The 24,678-nt window shown below is 35.3% G+C and overlaps 3 protein-coding genes and 1 long non-coding RNA gene across 4 annotated transcripts; all 4 read right to left on the bottom strand.

Annotated features, from left to right (window-relative positions):
- Positions 1-239: 239 nt before the first annotated feature.
- Positions 240-613, bottom strand: LOC143735518 (uncharacterized). Its single transcript, XR_013203209.1, has 2 exons — positions 463-613; positions 240-431 (listed from the first exon to the last, which is right to left on the bottom strand). It is a non-coding gene; the product is annotated as an uncharacterized LOC143735518 (long non-coding RNA).
- A 1,442-nt stretch (positions 614-2,055) lies between these two features.
- Positions 2,056-7,819, bottom strand: LOC143735453 (uncharacterized). Its single transcript, XM_077225629.1, has 6 exons — positions 7,436-7,819; positions 6,418-6,741; positions 5,086-5,463; positions 4,839-4,943; positions 2,472-2,525; positions 2,056-2,324 (listed from the first exon to the last, which is right to left on the bottom strand). The coding sequence occupies exons 1-6, from the start codon at positions 7,476-7,478 to the stop codon at positions 2,260-2,262; spliced, it is 969 nt and encodes a 322-aa protein (XP_077081744.1). The 5' UTR covers positions 7,479-7,819; the 3' UTR covers positions 2,056-2,259.
- A 408-nt stretch (positions 7,820-8,227) lies between these two features.
- On the bottom strand, positions 8,228-19,971 carry LOC143735473 (uncharacterized). Its single transcript, XM_077225664.1, has 5 exons — positions 19,613-19,971; positions 10,530-10,856; positions 9,553-9,855; positions 9,258-9,417; positions 8,228-9,110 (listed from the first exon to the last, which is right to left on the bottom strand). Exons 1-4 carry the CDS (start codon positions 19,656-19,658, stop codon positions 9,305-9,307), a joined length of 789 nt encoding a protein of 262 aa, XP_077081779.1. The 5' UTR covers positions 19,659-19,971; the 3' UTR covers positions 8,228-9,110; positions 9,258-9,304.
- Positions 19,972-21,800: 1,829 nt separating this feature from the next.
- LOC143735440 (uncharacterized) lies at positions 21,801-24,471 on the bottom strand. The gene is made up of 5 exons (XM_077225599.1): positions 24,223-24,471; positions 23,554-23,874; positions 23,116-23,424; positions 22,573-22,866; positions 21,801-22,467 (listed from the first exon to the last, which is right to left on the bottom strand). The coding sequence occupies exons 1-5, from the start codon at positions 24,287-24,289 to the stop codon at positions 22,280-22,282; spliced, it is 1,179 nt and encodes a 392-aa protein (XP_077081714.1). The 5' UTR covers positions 24,290-24,471; the 3' UTR covers positions 21,801-22,279.
- Between the last annotated feature and the right edge of the window lie 207 nt (positions 24,472-24,678).

The following is a 24,678-nucleotide window of genomic DNA, read 5'->3' as shown; positions in this document are numbered from 1 at the left end:
TTTGAAACATTTGTTTACATGTTATTAGCCTAGAATATATTACATTTTCACTTTCTTAAATAACTGATAAAATATGCGCACTTTTTCACGATATTCTAATTTTTGAGATGCACATGTAATAGAGTAAGATACATAAACATTGTCAGACACATTTCTGAAAAACGTAAAAATGACAAAGAATTAAAATAAACCTTTATGAATATTGATCAACAAACCAACAAAAAAAAGATACAAAACTATTTCCATTCTGCTTTTTTTATTTATTGTTATAATTCTCATTTACACATACTGTATATTTTGGAATTTAAAGAAAAAACAAACCTAGACCCATTATTCCCAAGAAAAGCAAATAGCAGTGAATAGTTTTCACATTCATATTTGGCCCATTACAAACTGACAAAACACAAAAGAGTGTCAGTTTTTACATGAGACTAAATAATATTTGAATGTAAAATATATTACAAATAATATGTATCAAAACAAAACAACAACAAAAAAGGAAATGCAAATAAAGACTAAGGCCTGGTTTCACAGACAGGGCTTAAATTAAGCCAGGACTAGGCTCAAGTTCAATCAGGACATTTAAGTAGCTTTTAAAAAAGAGGCTTAGAAAAAAAAACATTACTGATGTGCATCTCGAGACAAAACAATGTCATTGACATATTTTAAGACATATAAAGTTATTTTCAGTTAGACAACTCAAACATGTATTTTAGTGTGGGACTACCTTAAGCCTTGTCTGTGAAAACGAGGGAAAATTTACATCCACATTTAACCATTGAGCAAATGTTTTTTTATCCAACGCAACTTAAAAAATAAAGTTACAGTGTTGAATTTCAAGTGTTTCATAAATATAGACCAAAAGCAGGGGTTAAAGTACAGAACGGTGGAAAAAAAAGTTTCCAACTATACATCATTTAAACATCCATTGAAAGTGTCTTAATAGATTCGATTTAGTCAGTTATGGTTTCACAGAAGATATATTTCTATTTGAAATTAAAATTACAACGGTTGAGGTCAATCAGTAAAATGCACTATTTCTGCAATTAATGCATCACAATAATCCCGTACAGACCCTCAGCATGATACAGCATATAGGATATGTACAAAAACACAAAGCATCCACATTCATTAATTGCACTTTTGCTTATATAGACTAAATAATATTAACTGAAATATGCACATCAGTCATAGAATCAAGTGTGGTGCATATATTATATCTTATATATCTCTTATATTACCTACAAAACATTTCTCTTAAGGTCAGTTTTTGATCATTCATGAGTGTGAAGTGTATTTAGAGCCACAAAACATAACATGCATATATATATATATATATATATATATATATATATATATATATATATATATATATATATATATATATACATATATATATATATATATATATATATGTATATGTTCTATAATTATATATTCTATAGGACTTGACATTAACGTTTTTGCTCACCAGCCAGTGGTTTTCCAAAATTACTAGCACTCAGCATTTTCACTGGCCACAATTTTGACATCGATACCATAGGGAAAAACTGCAATATATGCTTAGATCGGCATTTTGATATTATTTTGTGTGTATTTGACTGTTTAAGCGTAATAAGCGGTGAAAAAGAACTCAGTTTGGTGCTGAGAGGCGGCTTCATGTGCGTGAACTTTGGGTGCGAGTACAAAATCTGCAGGAATGAATACAATTATGTGGAATACCACTCCGAAATTCAAGGCCTTTACAGCAACAATATTCATCCAGAGCAAATTAAATGGGAGTGAGGAGAGGAGGGTTTGTGTGTCGCTGTTAGAGAGATGATGAGAGAGTGAGATAACGTGGCTGGTATCGTGTATCTATTCTGCGGAAAATGAGTATTGGACGCGTTTCAGAAATTTCAGTAACGATATGTATTGAAAAATTTATAATGATGTCTTTTTAAAATACTACAATTGAAAAATGTATATATATATATATATATATATATATATATATATATATATATATACAAATTGTTAATGTTACCAACAAGCTGAGACCAATATTGTGTTTTGATCCATTGTTGGCAAACTGTAGTTGATAACCTTCAGAGTCTGTGGTTCTGGTGCTCCTGATGGTCAGAGCTCCAGTCTTACTGTCCAGCTCCAGTCTGTCTCTGAATCTCCCATCAGCACCATCATGTCTTCTTACAGGTCTTATCAGACGCTCTACTGATTCTTGCTATGACGTTGCTTTTATTCATCCACTTTATCACATCGTTAATTACCTGCAGATTTGAGACTGACAGATTCTTGCTTGCTTGCTCTCTGGTCTTCGTTTTTTTCTGTTTCGACAACAAAGGAGGACAGAATTCAATTAAACATTTTGTTAATGAAAAATGAGGAAAAAGTCCATATTTTACTCTATAAACTAACTTCTATTTGTTTACTTAAGCACAGGAAGCTCAGTATTATCTGAAGGAAACACTCACCAGAATCCTGCGCCGCCTTTGGTTGACAGCAGTTACACACTGTCCAGAGCAAAACTGTGAATGAAGGTAAAACACTGAACAATAACAACAGAATAAAAATGGGGGTGCACAGTGCAGCAATGCTGAGGATTAGTGTATAGTATAGACTGTTATTCAAAAGAAAGCTCTTCAGGGTGATACATCTAGCTTATCTAGAAATGATCTAGCTTATTATGCAGCTACTTGCCATGTTAGAGCTGCACGATTAATCAGTAAAAGATCTTGATCTCGATTCAAACACCCGCACGATAACGTAACGTACTGGAGCGCTTCCGACTCAAAGAACAAATGGATTTGCAATGTTAGCTTTGCCACATCCAGTGTAGACAGCCTCAAGATGAGAAAATACCAGTACAACAGTGGGTAATGAAGAGAGACCACAGTGTGTTGCTTGCCTCAAAGTATTAGCTTCTGACCGTATGAAGCCAAACAAGTTAAAGGGTTAGTTAAATTAAAAGTATGTTATCAACTACTCACCCTCATGTCATTCCAAACCTGTAAGACTTTTATCCATCATTGGAAAACATAAGAAGATATTCGATCTGAGAGCTTTCTGTCCCTCCATTGACAGTCTACGCAACTACCACTTTGTTGCTTAAAAAAGTTAAAGTCCCTGTAAAGGCAATTTAAAAAAAAAATTCTAAACACATTATAAATGTTAGAAATATATTGCTAAAACACATTACAAAGACTGTTAACTGTGAAGTACTGAATTGTGGAGTTAGACCGTTAAACAGTTTTTCACCATTGATATTTTACGGATTTTTTGGGCGGGGCTAAAAGGGTAATCGATGACGCACTGGAGTGCCTGAGCTCCTGGCCCCGCCCCTACCTGATGACACACTGGAGCCCCTGAGGCTGGCCGCTCCCCTAACAATATAAATAGAGCACATCCGCATCAGTTTGCCGCTCAATCGCGAGTTACTGTCAGTATTATTAGTTACTACAGCTTACAGTTTGCTAGTTAGCTATGTCTTCGTCACGGAAATGCGTACTACCTGGATGCGATCACGTACAAAACAGATCGGTGTCCTTATTTATATTAACTAAATACGATCACATCAAGAAGAGGTGGATTCATTTTGTGAAAAGCCACCTTGATGGAGAGCTGAGGATCACCACCAAAACCCGCCTCTGTAGTGATCATTTTACACGGGATAGTTTTATAAACTTTCGTCGGAGACAACTGGGATTCATTGATAATCCACTGTTACTGGTGACTGGGGCCGAACGACTATCTCCCGCCTCGGCCTTCATCCTCCCGTCGTGCCGACAACTGGTGACATCATCGGCAGTGCGTGCCCACCAATGAGTGTAAGTTGCCTTGTGTGCTTATGTTATAATTAATCTAATAAGCTGCTAGGAGCATCAATTCCGGCTGTAGCAGGTGACAATTGAGTGTGGCAACGGCAGCTTTACCACGAGTGGGCGTGGTTTCAGCGCAGCCAGTGGACACGCCCCCAGCATTTTTTCAAGATTTTGATAGCTTATTTTATGTACTTGCCGGCTTTTTTTATCATTCAAATTTGGCTGGGTGTCTAATAACACATTTTTCTTTGATATGACAAACTCAGAACACGTACTTCATTTTGACTTTACAGGGACTTTAATAAAGAGAATGTAATACTAATCCATATGAATAGAGTGGCTTAGTCCAAATTTTTTGAAGAGACATGATCGTTTTATATGATGAACAGATTGAATACATACACATATAACATAAACATTGATCAGAGAACAATAAACAGAAGCTCAACCGAACCTGCTTGAGGCACGAGAACAAACCTCATTGGTTCTTGCTGAAGCTCAAGCGTGGGAAAACATAACTATTTTGAGAGGCGGCTAATTCATATGAATTCGTACTTGAATTAAACGAAAACAAATGATTTTTAGAATGATTTTAGAATCAGTCCCACCAGCCAACCCCGTCCTTAAACTTACTACCATTCACGGAGGATTAAACAGATTGTACGAAAACGTACAAATGAGATAGAATTAGCCACCGAATCACCAAAATGTAAAATAGTTACAAATGGCTGTGAGATGGCTGTGAATCAAGCATAATTGAGCTTGTGTACTATATCTGATGTGTGCGTTGAATGTTTTTATGTGAATAAAAGCCTAAATTCAAACTGTTCATCATGAAAAAGTGATTGAGTCTCTTCAGAAAAAATTGGACTAAACCGCTCAATTCATATGGATTAGTTTTACATTCTCTTTATGCAGCGTTAAGTGGTAGTTGCATGGATATTCTTTCATATTAAAGCATTATTACAATAATCACAACTAATAAAAACAGTTCAAAAGATTTGCATTTCTGTTACTCACCTTTCCTTTTTAGAACGGCCACAGCCAAACACCCAAACGTCATAATCGCAATAAGTAATAGAGCGATGGACATCCAAACTACATGCGAGTGGGATTTTTTTAAATCTAAAAGAAATAAACTGAAATTAGCTCAGTGTTGGGCAACTACTACTAATACTAGTAAAAATGCAATGAGGATCTCATTTACCTGCATCTTATTCAAATAAAATATAATAAAAATATAATAGTAAAACGAACACAATCTCACCACTGACAGTAATGCGGAATCTCCTGCATTTGGTCCCAGTGTTACCGCTGATCTGTAGTATGTAAATCCCAGAGTGTTCAGGTCTGATGTCTGTGATGGTCAGAGATCCGCTCAGCTTGTCTACCTTCACTACATTACTAAATATCTCACCATCACCAGGATCTAATGAGATCTCCCGACTTTCTCCGTAAATTTTAGCGATGGCAGTCGCATCGCTTTGACACGGGTTATGATGAACTGGATTGCCTTTTGTGGCCCTTGCAAACCTCCACAGCATCAGATCATCTTTCTGTAGTTTAACGTCAGTGTTCAGAGTGACAGGATCTCCCTCCATCCCCGACACTGCCTTTATTTGATCTGCGTCTGGATCAAACACACCTGGAGAAGTTTCACAGTTGATTATTTGCACTGCAGTGCATCATAATAATGTACATAGGGGAGACCGGGGCATGTTGTCTCATTTTTACTTCAACTCTCGTAGAATGTAATGAACCCATTTCCACTCTTATTGATCGGGGAAAAATATGCAGTTAATTTAAATCAATCTGAACCTATAGCAGGGTTAAAAAACATAGACATGTCTGTATTTAAAATGCATTATAGGATACCAATGTTGACCAATGTTTTGGTCAACAGTTACTGTAATTAATAAATGTATAAAGGTGTGTTATACACATGTGACAACTTGTCCCAGTTAAATTTGCTTAATAATTTTAAACTACATTGTGTAATCCGACCACCTAACTATTACATTGTGGTTCAAAAACTCCCAAACTGTGGGCTTCCTAATATGGGACAGAGCTGGTAGGTCACGTAGAGAGCGAGAGAGAGAGAGTGTCCTTTATTTCCTGCGCTCTGTCTGGCCTCTCTCTCTCTCTCTCTCTCTCTCTCTCTCTCTGAGAGGCCAGACAGAGGGCAGGAAATAAAGGACCCTAGAGAGAGACATTTCACAACAGGACAACAGTTAGAATCAGGCTGATCGCGACGGGACCTTCCATCACATACGGATTAAATCTTCACTATTATAAAGTTACAATGGAACGACCAAGCGGGTGAGATCAGACTGTTTATATTATCACTGTTTTCTGTCATTATTTATGCTGTTGTTGTTTTTGTAATCACTGGAGTTTCTAGTCATGTAGGGCCTATGTTAGTTGACTATAACTGTAAGTTAACTTTATAATCATCGTAACATCTTTATACTTTTAATGCAACAATCCACTTAAACTCTTACTCGTTTCATATACTAGCCTATAATATACTGCCTATTAACAGAAAAATAATCAATGTGTTCAAACTGCTGGTAAATATAATCATTATTGCGCTACTCACCAGTTACAGTCACAATGAATTTCTTCGAGGCTTTACTTGTGCTGAATATGTCCACTTGATAAAGTCCCGAGTGGTTGGTTCTGATGTTCCTGATGGTCAGAGATCCAGATTCAAAGTCCAGCTCCAGTCTGTCCCTGAATCTCCCATCAGGACCGTCTTCTGTTGACAATTGTTGGTCTTTGATGTTAGCTATGACAGCGTTTTCAAACATCCACAGTATCTTATTGAATTTTTGTATTTGATTAAGACAAGTGTGTAGAGTGACAGAATCTCCCTCCTTCACTGATACTGACTTCACTCCATCAGTCTCAAAACCAAAAACACCTAAAGAATACATATGCACAGTTAATCACATATTAAACTCACTGCAAGCACACAAGCTCACTGAATTTTAAATAATAAACTAAAAGGACGAAAATATGTAAAACTAACTGAACAAAATACAGAATCAAAATTTGACTAAAAAAACCTTGGTTAATAACGGTAACGAAGATACACAAAATACCTATTTGAAGATTTGTTTACACTGTAATTATACATAAGTACTGAGTAATATTCTGTAGCCAACTAAGTTAGCTACTTACTATAGGGTTAAGATTAGAGTTTGGTTTAGTTGCATTTTATTATGGATAATTTATAGTTATTAGCTAATGTAACTACATGAAACAATGACACTGTTAAATAGCGTTATCTAAGTAGGCAAATAGAAGCGTGCATGCATTCACCACAAAATGCAAACTCAAATACACGGACAATCCAATAAACTACAACAATGGCGTCACGACGTTTACACGACAGCAACGCGTACGCACGATGACTACATGCAAATCACAAAAGGTGCATCGGAAACTATAAATGGATTGTTTCGGTAAATTTAGGAAATGCCGCCACCAAAACAAAGGCATTATTAAATGTTATTCAAACACCATGAAACATAAAATCGTGCGTTCGTTCCACTTCCTGTTTCTAACGCGTGAAAAGGAAAGTGCTGAAAAATAAACAAAACTCAACGACTTACCTTCACCAAAAATTAAGAGAATGGGGAAAATTAGGCTTTTCATATTTCTGGACAAGACGGTAAAATATGATCTCTATATGGCGATTTTTATATAAATATGTGCCGTTTCTGATTGATGAATATTTGTAGTCTCCGAGCCGCTCCCGCACTGACGAACAGAGAGGATTACAGACAGAAAAACCCTCTGAGGAACAAAATAAAGAATGATTCAAGGATGATTTTTTATAAAGAGATCTATCATGCTGAAAGAGAAATCAGTGCGTTTGTGTTTGAGGGAAAATGCGCTGAAAAATATCTGCAGGAAACAGCAGCATGTTGGGATATCGATTGGCTGGACAGCGCCACCCAGAGAATGGAAATACAAAATTTTGTTAAGGTGGTTTAAGATCTTATTTTACTATTCTGTCAAATGTGCACAATACCGGGAACTGGACCATTGAACATCTAGGTACCACTTCCTCTTGTACCGCAGATGTTTCCAGTGTTTGTTCTAAAAATGACAGTTATGTTCTCAAATTTACATTCTGAGAATGTTTACATTTTTAGAACTAGAACAAGAATCTTGACCTAAACAGAACAAAGCAAAAGACGGAACTATACATTTGAACTGATTCTATAACTATATTCTCAAATATCTAAAACCATTCATTTAAAAGATTAACATCATACGTTTATTAATGTATGATGTTAATCTTTTAAATTTTAGCCTATCTTATACTTAAATAGATGCTGTAAAAACTGAGCTTCAAGATAAAAAGTCATGTTTTTTTTGTGATTAAATAGTTGTAGTGGTGCTGTATATATTTTCCCTTTTTATTATTCCAAATATTTCCCAATATACAACAAAAAGCAAGAAATCATAATTTTCAATCACAGCCTAGCAGAGATTTGTATAACAAAATTTTTTCCTAAAACTCAAATCAATTCAAGCCATTCAGTGACATTACAATAAGTGCAATCATGTTGACATTCATATTACTTACGAATCCTCAATGGTTTCAATAAAACCTCAAATTTCACATTAAAAGAAAAAATAATTATGTGGGCCTACATAACTGGAAACATTCATCATCCATATCAGTGTTCACTAAAGGCAAGTAAACAACAGTTATTCATAAACTATCCTAATGTAAACAGAGTGACAGTAAAATATACTTCTAGAGCAAAAATGAGGCACAAAGTTTCCATACCTTTATGGAAAATAAAAAAGACTAAGCAAATAAGCATGTGCATATTATTACCAAAAAACAGGCTCATCCTGCACATGAAGAAAAGCATCCATCACATAATTCCCTCTTTAGCCCTCTAAAGCATGAATTAAATCACTTAGGAAAACAATATTTGTAATAAAATTAAACCTGTGGTTGATGCCATTTGACCTAAAAAAACAGCCACCTGATACCTTTAAAGCTGCAGTGAACAGTCCCGCCAGCCAACATGATTATAAATGTACTGAAAACAGGTAATGATATGCATTTGTACCCTAAAATAACAGGATCATTGATCAACATGTAGTGCAAACCGTTCCAGCAAGTGTACAAAGCATATAAGCATGTTCCTCGGTTTATGCCAAAGGAGTCATTCAGAGAAGTTCGCTACTCGTGTTTGTTTACGGAGGCTCTGAACTACTGATGTCCTTTCAATGGATCCTGTTTCCCATTCCCTAAATCTTTATCTGAAAGACACAGAAACAAGTATGCATCACTCCTTACAACTAAAAAAATGCTAGTATTTACACAATCAATGAATCCATTTAGTGAAATAATTTAAATATTGTTTCAGCAATCACAAATGTCAATGTATATATAGTATAAACGCTTACTCTTGTACAATAAAGTTTAGATTGTCCTCAATGTAGTGGCGATGAAGTTAATAGGGACTTCGTTGTCTTTGACTGTAACGCCAAATCCCGACCCCCAACAGGAATAAAGCAGCAACACCAACACATATGGCCACAATAACACCTGTGGACAGGCCCGGTTCTGCAATGGACAAGGGAGACGGTCAGTTTATTAATAAATCATGCGACAAGCATCTTGCGTTTACATGAACCTTCAGGCGGTTATAAACATGACTATCATAAACAATTATTACATTGAGACACTGGATCTACTCACCACTGACAGTAACGCGGAACTTCCTGTATTTCACCGCTTTGTTTTGACCGGTCACCTTAAGTTTATAGAGTCCAGCGTCTGTGGATTTGGTGTTTGTGATGGTCAGATATCCAGTTGGATCCAGATTCAGTCCGTCTCTGTCATACGAGGGGTTTTTACTGGTCTTTTTGTTGATTTGAGCTATGGAAGTCTCTCCATCTTCAAACATCCACATGATCACATCATAAATCTCTATATCAGAAATATCATGCTTTAAAATGGCAGATTTGCCCTCCGTTACTGACACTTTCTTAGGGATCGCATCTGAAATACAAGGACAAAATGCACAGAAATAACAGATGTTAATGATTGTGTTCAGACAATAATTCTATAATACTTAAAAAAAAAAAACATTAAATCTCACTAGTTCAATATATTGATATTTTAACTTGTAATAAATTGTACATACGTACGTTCAATTCGGCACTGGGTCGGTATATACTAAATATATGCATAAATATAGTATATATTATAAAGTATATATATCAATATTTCCATATTCAGATTCAAACTATTCATATTCTTTGTCTGATTCGTTACATTTGTGCAACGTTCTGTATTTGGTATTTACCCAATATGAAGGAACATTATCCAGAAATTTTCAAAGTATTAAAAGCACACTCTGTTGCTCTTCTCAGGATTTAAGTATCAATTTAGATAACAATGCTAACATTTTCTTGATAAATATCTTAAACTTATTTTTGCATAAGTTAAAGGGATAGTTCACCAAAAAATTAAAATTGTGTCATCATTGACCCTCATGTTGTTCCAAACCTGTATGAAGTGTGTCTTCTGTGGAATATATTTAGAAAAATGTCAGTAATCAAACAGTTGATGGACCCCATTGACTTCCATAGTATTTTTTGAGTCAATGATGACAGAATTGACATTTTTTGGTGAACTGTCCCTTTAATCATAATTAACCACTGATTTCTTACCAAGGACAGTGACACTGAATCTCTTGTGTATTGTATGGGTGATATTGACGATCTTCACTTCATAAAGCCCGGAGTGTTTGGTTCTGGTGTTTCTGATGGTTAGATCTCCAGTCTGATCGTCTAGTTGCAGTTTGTCTTTGAAGATTGCATCATCAGTGTCATATAATAAGGCATTATTGGCCTTGATCGTAGCTATGACGAGAGATCCAAACTTCCACTCCATCTCATCATCTTTCTGTATTTTGGTAACACAAGTTTCTAGTTTGACAGAATCTCCCTCCGCCAATTCTATTGTCTTCAATGGATCAGCCTCAGCACCAAACACACCTGGAGAACAATCAGAAACATATAAAACACCTATATAACAGATTCAGCTGAGATCATATGTTTTATATTATTTCAACAGTCTACATTTAGTTTCTACAATTCTGGACTAAAAATGGACTGAACTGGTCCGAGGCCATGGATATATCTCTAAATATGACACTGACAGACTTTCAAAAAAAAAAAAAAAAAAAAAAAATATATATATATATATATATATAGACAAACTTGTGCATAAATACACAATATGGTGGTTATACATACAGTGTCTGAACTCTATTTGTTAAATTACTATGTTTGTTTGAGACATTCATATTTATATTTTAAATAGCCTTTATGTTGCACAAATATAAATTCTATATCACTGAAAATCATAACATATGTATTATACATTAAATATGAAGCATGTCATAATGGAAACAAACTATGGTCAGACTACTTTAAATTGAGCATCTACAGACCATTTCAGGAAATCTTAGTAGAATATGTAAGGCTGAATGTGAATAAAACAAAAACTGTCACTCGATATAAACAGAGTTTTAAATGAAATCTCGCGAGATAGAGGACGAGCAGAATGCGGAAACTGGTGTGCGATTGTGTGGCTGCGATATTAAAATTGAAACTGGATCATACAGTAGCGCTTTTGTAATGTATATAGAGACGATTATATTTTTCAGCTGATAAATCAACTAATAAGGGATTTACGTTATTTGTTGTTTTTGTTTATTCATTTAGACGGCTTAGCACAGCTGTAATGGATTATTTTTTACAAATAAAATGTTGATAGAAACCTATACGCGTTTAGAAACTCGAGAACCGAAGCGGTGGATAATGCATTATATAGGACCTACATGTGACGGATAGTCACCAAAATACGGGTAAGGAAAATATTTGTATATAAACCGAAGCTAAATTGTATTTGAGTTCAACACCACGGAGGAAATTCATTGTAGAATGCCATACGTTTAAACAGAGATCTGTCATAGCACAAAAATGGTGGATGATACGATTTCACTGATAAAAGTTTTGGTATAATCAACGGCCGGGTGAATTAGTGACATACACCGGATTAACTTGACCAAAATAACAATTTACACTGATATGTTAAACAATTTGACAGGCAGGGACAATGTTTTTCTCCTTACGTTGATATTCTCCCAGAGCGGACTTGACGCCCTTTGGGCGGTTGATGTTTTTCCCATACAAGTCAGTTTCTTCCACGAGGGGGCGCTTTACGGTTCAGAAAAACGATTTCTCCATTGAGTAGCATACACATCTCTGGAGGGTTTTGGCTTTGTTAAATACATTTGTACAATGAAAGTATAATTATTTAAATACATTAGTAACACGAATAGGTACTTCAAAATAAAATAAAATCCCCGCTCTTGCTATTTCCATACAATTATTCTTTTTAAAATCCGTTTCCTTTAAATCAAATATTTCTGTGTTTAGTTAATTCCAATCACCGCTGAGAAAAGTAACATGTACCACGTGACAACGCCATCAACGAGCAGCGGTCTAGATAATGATTTACACAATTTATCACACCGAGAAAAACTTAAATAGCCACTGAAAGCCCAATAGAATTCTGGAATAAACGCAGAGCTAACAGAGAAACGAAAGAAGCTGTAAATGAAAGTGACACATTATGAAAACACCAAAGAACAAACAATAAGAAAGAAAAAAACAGAACGAGGGGTTCATGACCTGTTCGCAGGACATTTCACAGGGATTGTAGATTGTGTAAATCATTTCTAAGGGTTTACAAGCTTGCACACGTTTTTCATTTGCTCTCACGTAAAATTGAGAAGAATGTCAAGTGTCCTGCACTGACATGCTGTAGTCGAAAACTATTTTACACAACATTTTTCTTATTCTTTTATTACGTTTAACGAATTTAAATGAAAAGTTAAATTATTTCATTATATTAATTATATTATCATATAAGTAACAATTCAAGTAGAAAAAATGCGGTTTAGTTACTAACTACCATATGCTCCATCCAGACAAAGCATGTATGCTTGCAATTTAATGCCATGTCAGGTTTTTTCATTATGAAAAAATGGTTAATCTAGATAAATAAGTAAAACTTTAACTTATTTAGAGTGTAATACTACTAAATGGTGGTGAAAAACATTTTTGGGTGACCTATCCCTTTAAGTAATTAGCTGTTTCCACACAAAAGCAGCATGTTGAGGCCTCTCCTCCACTGACTTCCATTGAAAACAGAAGGGCCTCTTTTCTCCAGTTATCAGTTACAACCTTTTATGTAAACGCCGAAGGCTCTTACTGGGGGAGGGGCACTTTCTTGAGAAACTCTTCATAACTGCTAAGCCTTAACACGTCATGCTTCCTGGTTGGATTGGGAACAACTTTTTTATAGTTCCACAAAAGATTGGCCAATTGGAAATTAAACATAATTTTACATAATGCATTCACTAACCATATGTTGCTGAAAATAGACCACAATTAAAAAGGCAATCGTCAAATTACCTTGTGTCAAAAAATGATTAAATTATCATATTGATGGTCAAAATCTGGCTTTTTTGATGTTCAGCTATAAGATACCTTTTATATAGCCTTTTGCAGTGCAGTATAGGCCCGTTACATCAAGAATGATTACTATAACGATAACTTATAAGCATCCACACCTGCGGATGATATATGTCGTTCTGTTTATTATAACTGCATGCTATTGTTTTGTCGTCTGTCGCTTTAAATGCTCAAGCTCTTAAGCCGGATGGATTTGTTGGCTTTCAATGTCTTTATTGACAAATATAAAACAAAGTTTTGAATGTGATTCAGACAATATATTTTCGTTGTGTCATTATGGTTACAGTAAACTATACTGCCCTACAAAGCAAAAAGGCAGTAACTGCATTTTTGGTCAAAAATTAGTTATTATAATTTTCATGACATTCAAGGCATCCTTTGTTATGTGACAAAACATCTTATCTCAAATGTGTGTTGTTTTGGAGAAAATGGTAGTCGTTTGTACAGTAACTGCAAAAAGCCCTAGTGAAACAAAGCAAGAGTACAGTAACATCCATTACTGTATTCTTGTTATGTTTTACCTAACAAAAAATAACCGTGTGGCTGCGCAGTGTAGTTACTGTTGCCATGGTGAACACACACAACTGATTTTGCGGCATCCTCACGGGACGGTTTTAACATTTGCGATTTCGCCCTTTTAACTTCACACAAATTTTGTTTGAGATGGCACAAAGCCGGGGAAAGAAGATGGTCGAACTGGCGTTGAAAAGAAAATACCCGAAGTACAGTGACAGATTAAACATTTAGAGGCTAGGCTATCACAATATAAACACCTGTCAGCCGCCAGGGCGGGACTTCCTCTTAGAGGTCCATTCAGATAGCATTATGCTAATTGACAGGCGATGTTTTAAATAGCTTTGCTTATCTGCACCTTATCCTCCCTGCTCCTAGCTGTAACTTTATCCTCTGTAACTTCACATCATCGCCGATGCCATGTCATCATTTTGTTGTTCATGTAACAAAGTTATAATCCAACCAGCGGTGAAAAAATATTCAATAACTAGAAAAGCACTCGGAGAGCACTAACCACTGTGAAGGCGTGATCTTCGCTCTTATTAGCCTACATGAGCGGCGGCTTCTTTTTTCATAGGCTAATCATTCACGGCGTTATTGTCCAGCAGGAGAATATAACTGTCCATAAACACAGCTATCGGTGTAACAGTTATTCTTTAACGTGACGGGTGTCTGTTCAACTTAAAACACACTCTCTTCGCGGCTGTTTAAAGACTATGTCCGCTGTTTAGATAAGTTAGCGAGTTGTGAGCAAAACTGACATCTTTCTCTTTACTGTTGTAAGCATCCATGCTTTCAACAAAAACAAACTTCTGCAGACAGAGCGAGCCGGCAGGTATTTTTTTTAAGTTATTCCCTGTACAATGAAATATTATGATATACAGACATCATCTGTAATCTTTGTCCTCTCATGCCATCAAACAGGAGGGTGTTTTGGTATTCCCTGCCTGTGAGCAATGTTGTGGAGGATGAGGAGTAATAACCATATGAAATGTGGTGTTCATCAATTATTTTTATTATTATCATTATATATATATATATATATATATATATATACTGTATGTATATATATATAATCTACAATCTACTATTAAATGTATGTTTACTCATTTGAAATATCTGTCCCATGTATTCATTTCATTCAGTACTTTGTGTTTATAAACCTACTGAAACAGATACTGCACCATATAAAATCATCAAATTGTTTATCTTAGTTATCATCATAAGAGTTTGAAAAGCCTTAGAAACACTTAGGCAAAATGATTTTGTTTTGCTCTGTTGAATTGAAGTTTAACTTGCCTATTATGGCTCCAAAGAAAAGTTGTTTTGCAGTGCTTTAACTTTAATGTAATCACCCCCAGGCACACATTAATCTAATACTCACACATTGTGGTCCTATTCAAAATAAATTGTCCCCATTTGGGCCTTGATACAGCTTAGCAATGTGAGACTTTAAGCAGACGTTTCAGCACCAGAACAGCTTCCGGGTGGAAAATATTGACCTAAAATGGTCAAATTAGTTTGGGTTTGGTATATCCATGTTCAGGAAAACAAATGGTTCCAATTGTTTCAAATACAGTGTATCTAACACACCCAGAGACCAAATTGTGTCAAAATAGTTTTTGGAGAATCTGTAGTTACTGCCTTTTTCCTTGGTATGGTGCCACGTTTTTGGTAAGTAATACAAAGCAAGAATACAGTAACTGCAAAATAGGGGTAAAATATCAAATTAAATATGAGGATTGATATGTACAAAGAATAAGCTAATATAAAGTAACAAAACAGCCACATGTCCAATAATCTACCTACAACTACTTAGGCTGGATGACAGGATAACTTTAAAGTCATTTTTCTCAGTTCTGCACTCTGCGTAGTTACTGCCTTTTTGCTTTGTAGGGCAGTATATTTCTATCATTATAAGTTATCGTCATTGATGTGTACGGGCCTTAACGGGATAGTTCACCCAAAAATGAAAATTCTGTCATCATTTACTCACTCTCATGTTGTTCCAACCCTGTATGATTTTCTTTTATCTGTTGAACTAAAAGGAAGATATTTTGAAGAATTTTGGTAACCAGACAGTTGACGGGAGCTATTGACTTCCATATTTACTAGGGATGGGCATGATTAATCGACGATCGATTATTGATCATTAAGAATTTCGTCGATCACGTTAATTTGTTATCGATTATCATTAAACTAATGCTGCTGCGTTGCGTAGTGTGAGTGGAAAGTGAACGTGTTCCCCGGGCTGGTCAAGTTAGCGCGGAGGTACCTGTGCATCCCGGCAACGTCAGTCCCCTCAGACCGGGTGTTTTCAGCGGCTGGACTGAAGCCTTGTTTACACTCGACGCGTCCGCACGAGCGCGAAGGTGAGCGCGGCAAAAATGACGTCATTGCGGTATTCGGTGTTTCACAGGCGAGCGCGTCGAGTATAAACGCCTCGTCTGTTTGGGGAGGTGCGTGCGCAATCTGTGGAGACTCGCGCTGCAGAGCCAGGCGAAAGTGTAAACGAGGCTTGACGGTCAGGTTGCGGTCGCGTCTGACCTCAGATCATGTCATCAACATGCTTATCTTTCTCAACAAAAATCAGTAGACTGGTGTAGAAGTTGTATGTGAGTTACTAGTTATTTTTTATGAGGCTTTGTTAAGTAGCCTAGCCGAATTGATTGTTACAGTAGGTAGGCTAATCTTTCTCACTCTCTTTCTCGACTCCGTTCTTGGATAGTTCTGAGTTACATTTTGACAAAACCTGTCAGATCTAAGAATTATTATGTTTTTGGTTAAGTTATTGTTTAACATGATTTTTTTTATTATTTATTATTTTGGAACAAACGAGGGTCTCTGTTTAAGAACGCAAACTCGCAGCTGCAGGTTCCGTTGCTTTCGAGCACCGCAGCGCATATATATCTTCAAGTTTAGCCTAACCGAACGTCCAGTTTTACTGCCACAAGTTGATCATCTTGTAATAAAGATCCAATCGAGGAAAAACGCGCTGTATTTTTGTATTTTCATTGCATTTTTAATTTATAAAAAGTATATAATATAAAAATAAATAATGAATTTGAATATAAAAATATTAATGATTAATCGATAGTCGATCGTTAATTCTCCCGACGATCGACTAAGAAAATTTAATCGAATGCCCATCCCTAATATTTACTATTGAAGTAATTGCTACCATCAACTGTCTGGTTAACATTATTCATCAAAAAAAATTTTTTTGGTCAACAAGGTGAAAGAAACTCATATAGGTTTGGAACAACATGAGTGTGAGTAAATGATGACCGAATTTCCATTTTTGGGTGAACTAAGCCTTTATTACAGTAAAATTGTCATGTGTCTTAACTCCTTATATATGAAATTAAAGTAGGCTAATATTCAAGGTTAAATAATTATTAAACAGATAGTTCTACCAAAATTTAAGATTATTTTCTTTATTTCACCCTTACATAATTCTAAACCTTTCTTTTTGAAAAATGTCTGTCTCTGTGAAACATTTGCTCAAAGATTTAAAAATAATCTTTAACCATTTTGTTGTAAAAAAAAAAATAATCTGTGTCTTGATAGTAGAGTTAGTTGGTCCATTTGTATTATTCTTATTAAAACCCAAGACATACTAAATATACACAATTGCAATAGCATACTTAATGGCAGTGTTTCTATTTAAAATATTTTGATCTTAAGAAAATTGGTAAATTACAAATTATCTTGTGACATTTATTTGATAAACCATGCATAGATTACATTTATATTAATGCATTTGGGTGACATGCTTATCCAAATCGACATAGAATGCATTAAAGGAATAGAATTTATCAGCTCATGCGTTCTCTGGGAATCACACCTATGGATTTGGCCTAGTTTTGATAAACTGTACATCAGTTGATTTTAGAAGCACATATTTGTTTGCATCCCATGGATGAATAAAAGGAAAGTTGATTGCATGCCAGAAAAATAAGAGAAAAAAACATTGCAACCCTATATCTATATCCACTACTGAGGAAAAACCACAACAGAACATCACAAACTTAGAATACACCACTTATTATAATGCAAACTAACGAAGTGCACTGCTGTTTGTCAATTCCTTGCATTAGAAACAATACCTGGAGCAACCTATACTTCCCTTTTCAACTAAAACAAGTCTTTTACAAAGTGGTGGGGACAAAAATCAGCCATAGCAAATAATAAAAAGACTATAAATATGTCCCCACCATAAAAGCAGATCAAGGGCGAAACACGCACTGCTGCATTCAGAAACGCTACGCAAATTCATAACGCACCGCAATAACACGTTGTCAGAGTCACTGTAATGATATTCTGTTAACTTTTTAACGCTAACTAATGCCATGGCGGAGCAAGAGTTTGAAATTAGTCTAATCAAGTTATATTCTATATATTAAGAATAGAATGTTTATAGAAACTCACCTGAAAAACAACACATCCGGTTTGATGTTAGAAATGTACCTCTATCGCCCCCTTGAGTACTGAAGTCTGTCAGAACCACGCAACTATCCTCGCGAAAATTATATGTAAAGGCATTTCATGTTGATTTTTACAAAACCGCGTTCTGTTAAAATCAGCTGCATGGCATAGATGTTAATGTTAAAACTTATAAATATTACTTTCTAAATTTTTCAAAACAAATTACAAAATGACAAAAAATATACAAAATTCAGATTTTTTTAGTAACAGAGAACGTTTATTGTTAATTTAATAAATAATTATATTAACAGTTAATTACAAATAATTCCACTATTTGCATTTATATAATGAATTAGAATTTAGCCAATAACGCATGGCCTAGATATAGGCCTACTATTATTTTCATATAATGCGGTTGATTCAGTTTTAAAGCTGGCTTGACAACAGTAATCTATACGAAATTTCTAAACACGCATGAAAAACTGGATCGTGCAGCTGAACACCACAACAACGTCATGAACTAATGTTAGCGACGTAATGGGCCTACATGAAATACCCTGACGCATTTCACCAACATATGTAGCCTGCGTTTAAAAGCTGTTAGCTGCTAACAAATTAAGATTACGATACATTTGAGAAAAATAAGGACATGTGGGCTATAGGGTGAAGAACAACAGACATAACCCAAAAAAGACATGGGCCTAGTCTTCTAAAACAGCCTCGACTATCCAAAAAATTGTATCAACAAACCGCCCCACATCTTTAAATATTAAAATATTTACAATACAAACGGCATCTGATATGGAATTGTAAGGCCTATTGGCATCGCTGGAAGTCTGATTTATATATGTATATATATATAAAAATATCCTACACAAAAAGCTTGAATAGAAACTCGAGAAGGATACATTTAATTTAGCCTACCTGAATCGCACAACCGCATAAACTGTAATTCTCAAAGACCTGACGTGATTTAGACATCGATCTCCAAAAGGCTGATAATAATTATCGCAAGGCCTGAACTTGAAACCCAATATGGTGTCTGAGGCTTCATGATGGTAAATAGCGCAAAATAAGGGACACACACCATTTTCCACTCTCCATCTTGCATCCTAATAAACGCGAAAGCTATGAGCACGTTAAGAACCACAAGGAATAAGAAAATACTTGTATAAAAGCAAATACGCATTATTTATTTCCGGCTCTAATAATTAGAATCGAAAGTGTTATAGCTAACGTTACAAAAAAATTTAATGACTACTTACCCTCCACGGATAATAAGACAATAAACATAAAATACACTTTTTCCATTTTGATTGAAGAATTTCTGGAGCTTAAAAACGGTGAAGATCGTAGCTATAAATATCCATATAAATCCGTCGTGCTGTCGTTTCTCAACCGCACCCAGACAGATTAACGACAATTACTAAAAAACGGCTAAAGATTGACCAAAACACTTTTATATTGACTGCGATTTACAAGTGATATTCCTTAAGATATATACGATGTGGAAAATGGTTTACGTTCCATAAAGGCTACAAATTCCAGAGAGCGCACAACTCGCTCGAAATGGCTGAATCTTCCGTCTGGCAGGTAACGTGACGCGGGACGACACAGACTCATAACGCCACCTACCGCACAAAAACCATACATGCGAAAACAACTGCACCAAAAAAAATACATGTACACCTGTGCTGTCTGGACATGAGTGGAGATCAGTCTCAGTTTTGAGAAATATTGTGAGGAAATCTTGAGTTTAATTGTAAGTGTTCAAAAGAAATGCATATGCAATTAAGAATAAAATTGGGGTTAGATAAAGCTAGTCCAGATGGGCCTATACTTGTCAAAATACTTTTTTTTAGCACTTGACTTGGATAGTATATTTTAGCATTACTTAGCACTGTATTTGATCCTATATATAATGACTTTCACTTGAGCATATAGAGTCATATTGGCATTTTTGAACAGCTTCTAGCCTGCTTAAGATATTATCTGTACGCAAACTACCACGTTATTTTTTTTGTAAATGAACAGATGTCCTACGTAACATTGATCAAGTGTGGTGTGCCTCAAGGCTCAGTCTTAGGTCCATTGTTATTCTCCATTTACATGTTCCCTTCAACTGATATTATTCAGATATTTTTACACAAGTGAAATTCAGCTTTATATTTCCTCCCTCAAAGGTGGTGTAGTGTACTTTGCACATTATAGATTAGATATTGATTTATTTACGTCTGATCAATACAAATAAATAGTGTTAACGAAGTAGTATTTGGTCTGATAGGATCTAATGTCCCTATTATGGATTTCCGATATATTGCCATGCTATGGATTCTCTCTATGAAAGTGAATATAAAAGTTAGTTTATGTATTCATAACTTCACATTTTTTTATTTTAATTCACTATTGTCTGATTTTCCTAGTCTTAATAGAAATGCAGCCCATTCTAAATTTTGCAACCAAAGGGTTGATGTCCGTAAATCAGTCATCTCATCTACTGTGGCTATCAAATTAAATTTGTATTACATGTAATCATTTAAACTATTAAAAAACATGTTATTTTAACAAATGTATTATATGTAGGGAAATCTTGACCACTTTTTCTATCTTTTCTACAGTCATGATCATCAGGGTTCCAGCAGCATCTGACATCTGATGAGTGGAGATTGGAAAGAGAGACATTTATTAGTGTGCCTGAATCTGTCAGCTTGACCTGTAACAAACACTGAAACAACAGATATGCTTTTACTTTCTCTAATACAAATAGAACATGTAAGGGTATCACTCATTTAGAATATGTCATGCATGTTCATAAAATATTTACACCTGTAAAAAAATTATCAATAATTACACAGTACACAGATGCTTTGTTTTTGTTTAGGAAGAAATGCAGAGTCCAAAGACTTTATAATATATGTTACTGAGGAATCTCAGAATATTTGTAAATCCAAAACAAATGTTAATCCATTTTGTCTGTGTTAATATTATCTGTGGCCATGTATAGACTCTAAATTAATTCTCTAAACTTTATTTTGAGTTTGCTGTTTGATAGTGTTGTAAATGTTTTCTGTTGTGGTGCTAATGGGAAATAAAATATATATATTTGAAATCCTGCATTTCCATTTATTCTATAGTATTCTGATGTTTTGTAATAGATTACATAAATGGAGTATTTCCTACAATATGTGCATAAAAAAGTATGATCCAAATGAATTGGTTGCATGATTGAATCTGAACTTTGACAAAATAATCGTATAAGTGGATAGTTAAAATAATTTTTCTATAGTTATTATGGGGTGCAAAAAGGTGCAAGTAGAAGAATTGTAATAACGCTGGCCTATATCTAAATAGAAAGAAAAAACAGGTGATTTAAACACACAAAACTAATCCAGCATAATTAAAAGCATGTGATTACAATCTATGCTGAGCAAGACAGTCGGATTACAGGTTAATATATTCATGAAACATTCTCATGACAATTTTAGATTTTAATGAATTTGATTGATGTAACAATAATTCATACATAAAACTGAAAATACATAAAAAACATGAACAAGGGGCATTCAAATAAGACATTGTTTCATGTAATGTAATAAAGAATTTCACATGGCACATACAATTGTAAATAAAAAACTTTATGAAACAATAAAAAAACATTAAAAAAAGCTAACTTAAAACTTACATTAAAAGTAAAAGAAATGTTTGAAATAACAGATACAGCTGTTCTTTAAAAGCAAAACTGTATGTACCAAAAACAACCACCAGATGGCAATATGACCAGTTATGAAACACACTGTTCATTAATAAGAGCATTGGTTTTCAAGTTTTCATTTTGTGGATTTTCTTTTCTTTATGATTGACAACAAGCATAGACTTTGAGATGCCTGGTATATTCCTAAGAGACATAAAATACATCTCAACATCATCGCCCCCTAGTGACCTGATGTGACATCATCATATTCACCTTCATGTAATTGAGGTGATGTTTGCTCTCTCCTCTTTTGATAATATCTCCTAGATCTGATGTCATAAACCACCACAGCAACAGTAGCAATGGACACCAGAACAGAGCCAGCCAATCGGATGATAGTTTCAGTAAAACCACAACAGTGGACCTGGCCTGAGGAAAGACAAAAAAAAATAAAAATAAAAAAAAAAACACAACACTGAAAAAAAGTTCAAGATCAACATGCTTGATACAATTCTAATATCACAGCTTATGTACCTGCACATGTGTGACAGAGTGTGTTGGTGTCCAGATGTGTGGTCTGGTTGCTGAAGGTATTGTTGATCACACAGCTGTATGTGTTTTTATCCTGATATTCCACCTCCAGAGGTAGAGAGAGACTGATGCTGAGATCAGACACACTGATGCTGGACAATACACTGATTCCTCTGTACCAAGAGAGAGTCACATCACTCACATTCAACACTGAACACACCAGTGAACAATTTGATGACGATGATGAAGAAGAACATTGTGGAGAGTCACTGCTGATGACAGGCATAGGCAGAGGAGCTGGAAAACATGAGAGAAACCTTACAAAGAACTGAGTTTACAATGTATGTAGTTTTGTTAAATGAACCATTTAGATGTTCACAGACTCTCTTTTTCACATAACGTCTAAAATTTTGATGCACAGACTCCACAAACTGATCACCATAATGTTCTGTTTGCAAGGAACATTGGTTACTATATCATCTAGCCCAGCATTTAATGTTAACAGAGTTGCATAATAAACATGAGCTAATATCACCACGGTTGTACCTGGACATGGCTGACAGAGTCCACTGATATCCAGATGTGTGGTCTGGTTGCTGACGGGATTGTTCAGCACACAGCTGTAGGTGTTTTTATCCTGATATTCCACCTCCAGAGGTAGAGAGAGACTGATGCTGAGATCACACACACTGATGCTGGACAATACACTCATTCCTTTGTACCAGGAGAGAGTCACATTGCCCACATTCAACACCGAACACAGCAATGAACATTTGGACACTGATGATCCTGATGATGATGGAGAAGAAGAACACTGTGAAGAGTCTCTGGTGATGACAGGAATAGGCAGACGAGCTGAAAAATGAAGTTAGAATAAGTAAAATAACTAAAATTAAATTAATTTGAAAAGGAATCGTGCAGAATGATAGTCTAACAAATAAAACATAACATGAAGAATAATTAACACTGCATTTCTATACTCACCATAGACAGAAACTGTGAATTTCTTGTATGAGACCGTTTTACTGATGATCTGTAGCTGATAAAGTCCAGCATGATCAGTCCTGGTGTTTGTGATGGTCAGAGATCCAGTTTCATAGTCCAGCTCCAGTCTGCCTCTGAATCTCCCATCAGTTTCATCAAATGTGTAGAAGACTCCGTCCTCCATATTGATTTGAGCAATTAGAGTCTCTTGAAGTCCAAACATCCAAAGTAGTTCCTCACCTCTTTGCGCCCTACTATCCAGAGTAACAGAATCTCCCTCCATCACCTTTTTTATTTCACCCGTCTCAACACCAAACACACCTGGAAAACAGTGGAACATGAACTGTCACTCAATAGTTCAGTTTATTTAGATAGTAGATTTTGTCCAAACTCATCATTGTAAGCTGGTAAAGCATCATGGACCATCAACAGATCACTTTAAGGTGTTTTTTTTTTTGTTGTAAAATGGTAGCTAGTCAACTAGCCGATGACCAGTTTGGACCTGGTCGAAAACAGCTAACGTTACATCTACCGGATTTTCCCGCAAATTTATTAGAATTTCTTCCCCAAGAGGATTTTCCCAGGATTTATGTCCTATCTTATATAATTTTGACTAGTTTATAGCTTATAACTATCTAACTTGTATCATACAAAACACAATTTACTTACCAAACAGGCGTTCATAATACAAACAGAACCAAACCAACATATTAAGCATTTTCTTTGACTGAGACATCACTTCTGCAAAATAACGAAAATTTCCTAAAACTTTGCTGACGGTGGATCTTTTGAGTTTAGTAAGATATTTAATCTATTATATTTAAAATACTATCTGCATTTAAACAGTAAACTTGAAGCGAAATAACGAACGTCGAAACTCTGAAGTCCTCTGCGCGCCGCCGTGAGTGTGTGTGTGCGTGCGCGTAGCCGTGCCCGCGCTTGTGATCGCGCTCGATTGACAGTGAACGCTTTTGTGTTGTCGTTTAGTTCTGATCAGGACAGTGTTTCATTTATATATATTAACTTAATTTATGCTGTTGCATATTTATTTAATTTCATCTTTTAAATATCTCTCTATACAAGACTATTGGCTATATGTATGTACATATATATATATATATAAAC

Source organism: Siphateles boraxobius, unplaced genomic scaffold (genome assembly GCF_051911475.1).
Source record: "Siphateles boraxobius isolate OS27281-9 unplaced genomic scaffold, OSU_SipBor_1 13, whole genome shotgun sequence".
Lineage (NCBI taxonomy): Eukaryota > Metazoa > Chordata > Actinopteri > Cypriniformes > Leuciscidae > Siphateles > Siphateles boraxobius.
The sequence above is the reverse complement of the archived record's forward strand: the minus strand, read 5'-3'. Positions and strand labels throughout refer to the sequence as shown.

What these genes read in the sequence shown, in the direction of transcription:
- LOC143735453 (XM_077225629.1), bottom strand. Translation starts at nt 7,478, where the DNA reads ATGAAAAGCCTAATTTTCCCCATTCTCTTAATTTTTGGTGAAG. An exon ending in TCTCTTAATTTTTGGTGAAG is followed by an intron (nt 6,742 to 7,435) that starts GTAAGTCGTTGA and finishes TGTATTCTTTAG; the next exon opens with GTGTTTTTGGTTTTGAGACT. An exon ending in ATTCATTGTGACTGTAACTG is followed by an intron (nt 5,464 to 6,417) that starts GTGAGTAGCGCA and finishes AAACTTCTCCAG; the next exon opens with GTGTGTTTGATCCAGACGCA.
- LOC143735473 (XM_077225664.1), bottom strand. Translation starts at nt 19,658, where the DNA reads ATGGAAAAAGTGTATTTTATGTTTATTGTCTTATTATCCGTGGAGG. An exon ending in TGTCTTATTATCCGTGGAGG is followed by an intron (nt 10,857 to 19,612) that starts GTAAGTAGTCAT and finishes ATTGTTCTCCAG; the next exon opens with GTGTGTTTGGTGCTGAGGCT. An exon ending in GTTCCGCGTTACTGTCAGTG is followed by an intron (nt 9,418 to 9,552) that starts GTGAGTAGATCC and finishes TGTCCATTGCAG; the next exon opens with AACCGGGCCTGTCCACAGGT.
- LOC143735440 (XM_077225599.1), bottom strand. Translation starts at nt 24,289, where the DNA reads ATGTCTCAGTCAAAGAAAATGCTTAATATGTTGGTTTGGTTCTGTTTG. An exon ending in ATTCACAGTTTCTGTCTATG is followed by an intron (nt 23,425 to 23,553) that starts GTGAGTATAGAA and finishes TTCATTTTTCAG; the next exon opens with CTCGTCTGCCTATTCCTGTC. An exon ending in ACTCTGTCAGCCATGTCCAG is followed by an intron (nt 22,867 to 23,115) that starts GTACAACCGTGG and finishes CATGTTTTCCAG; the next exon opens with CTCCTCTGCCTATGCCTGTC.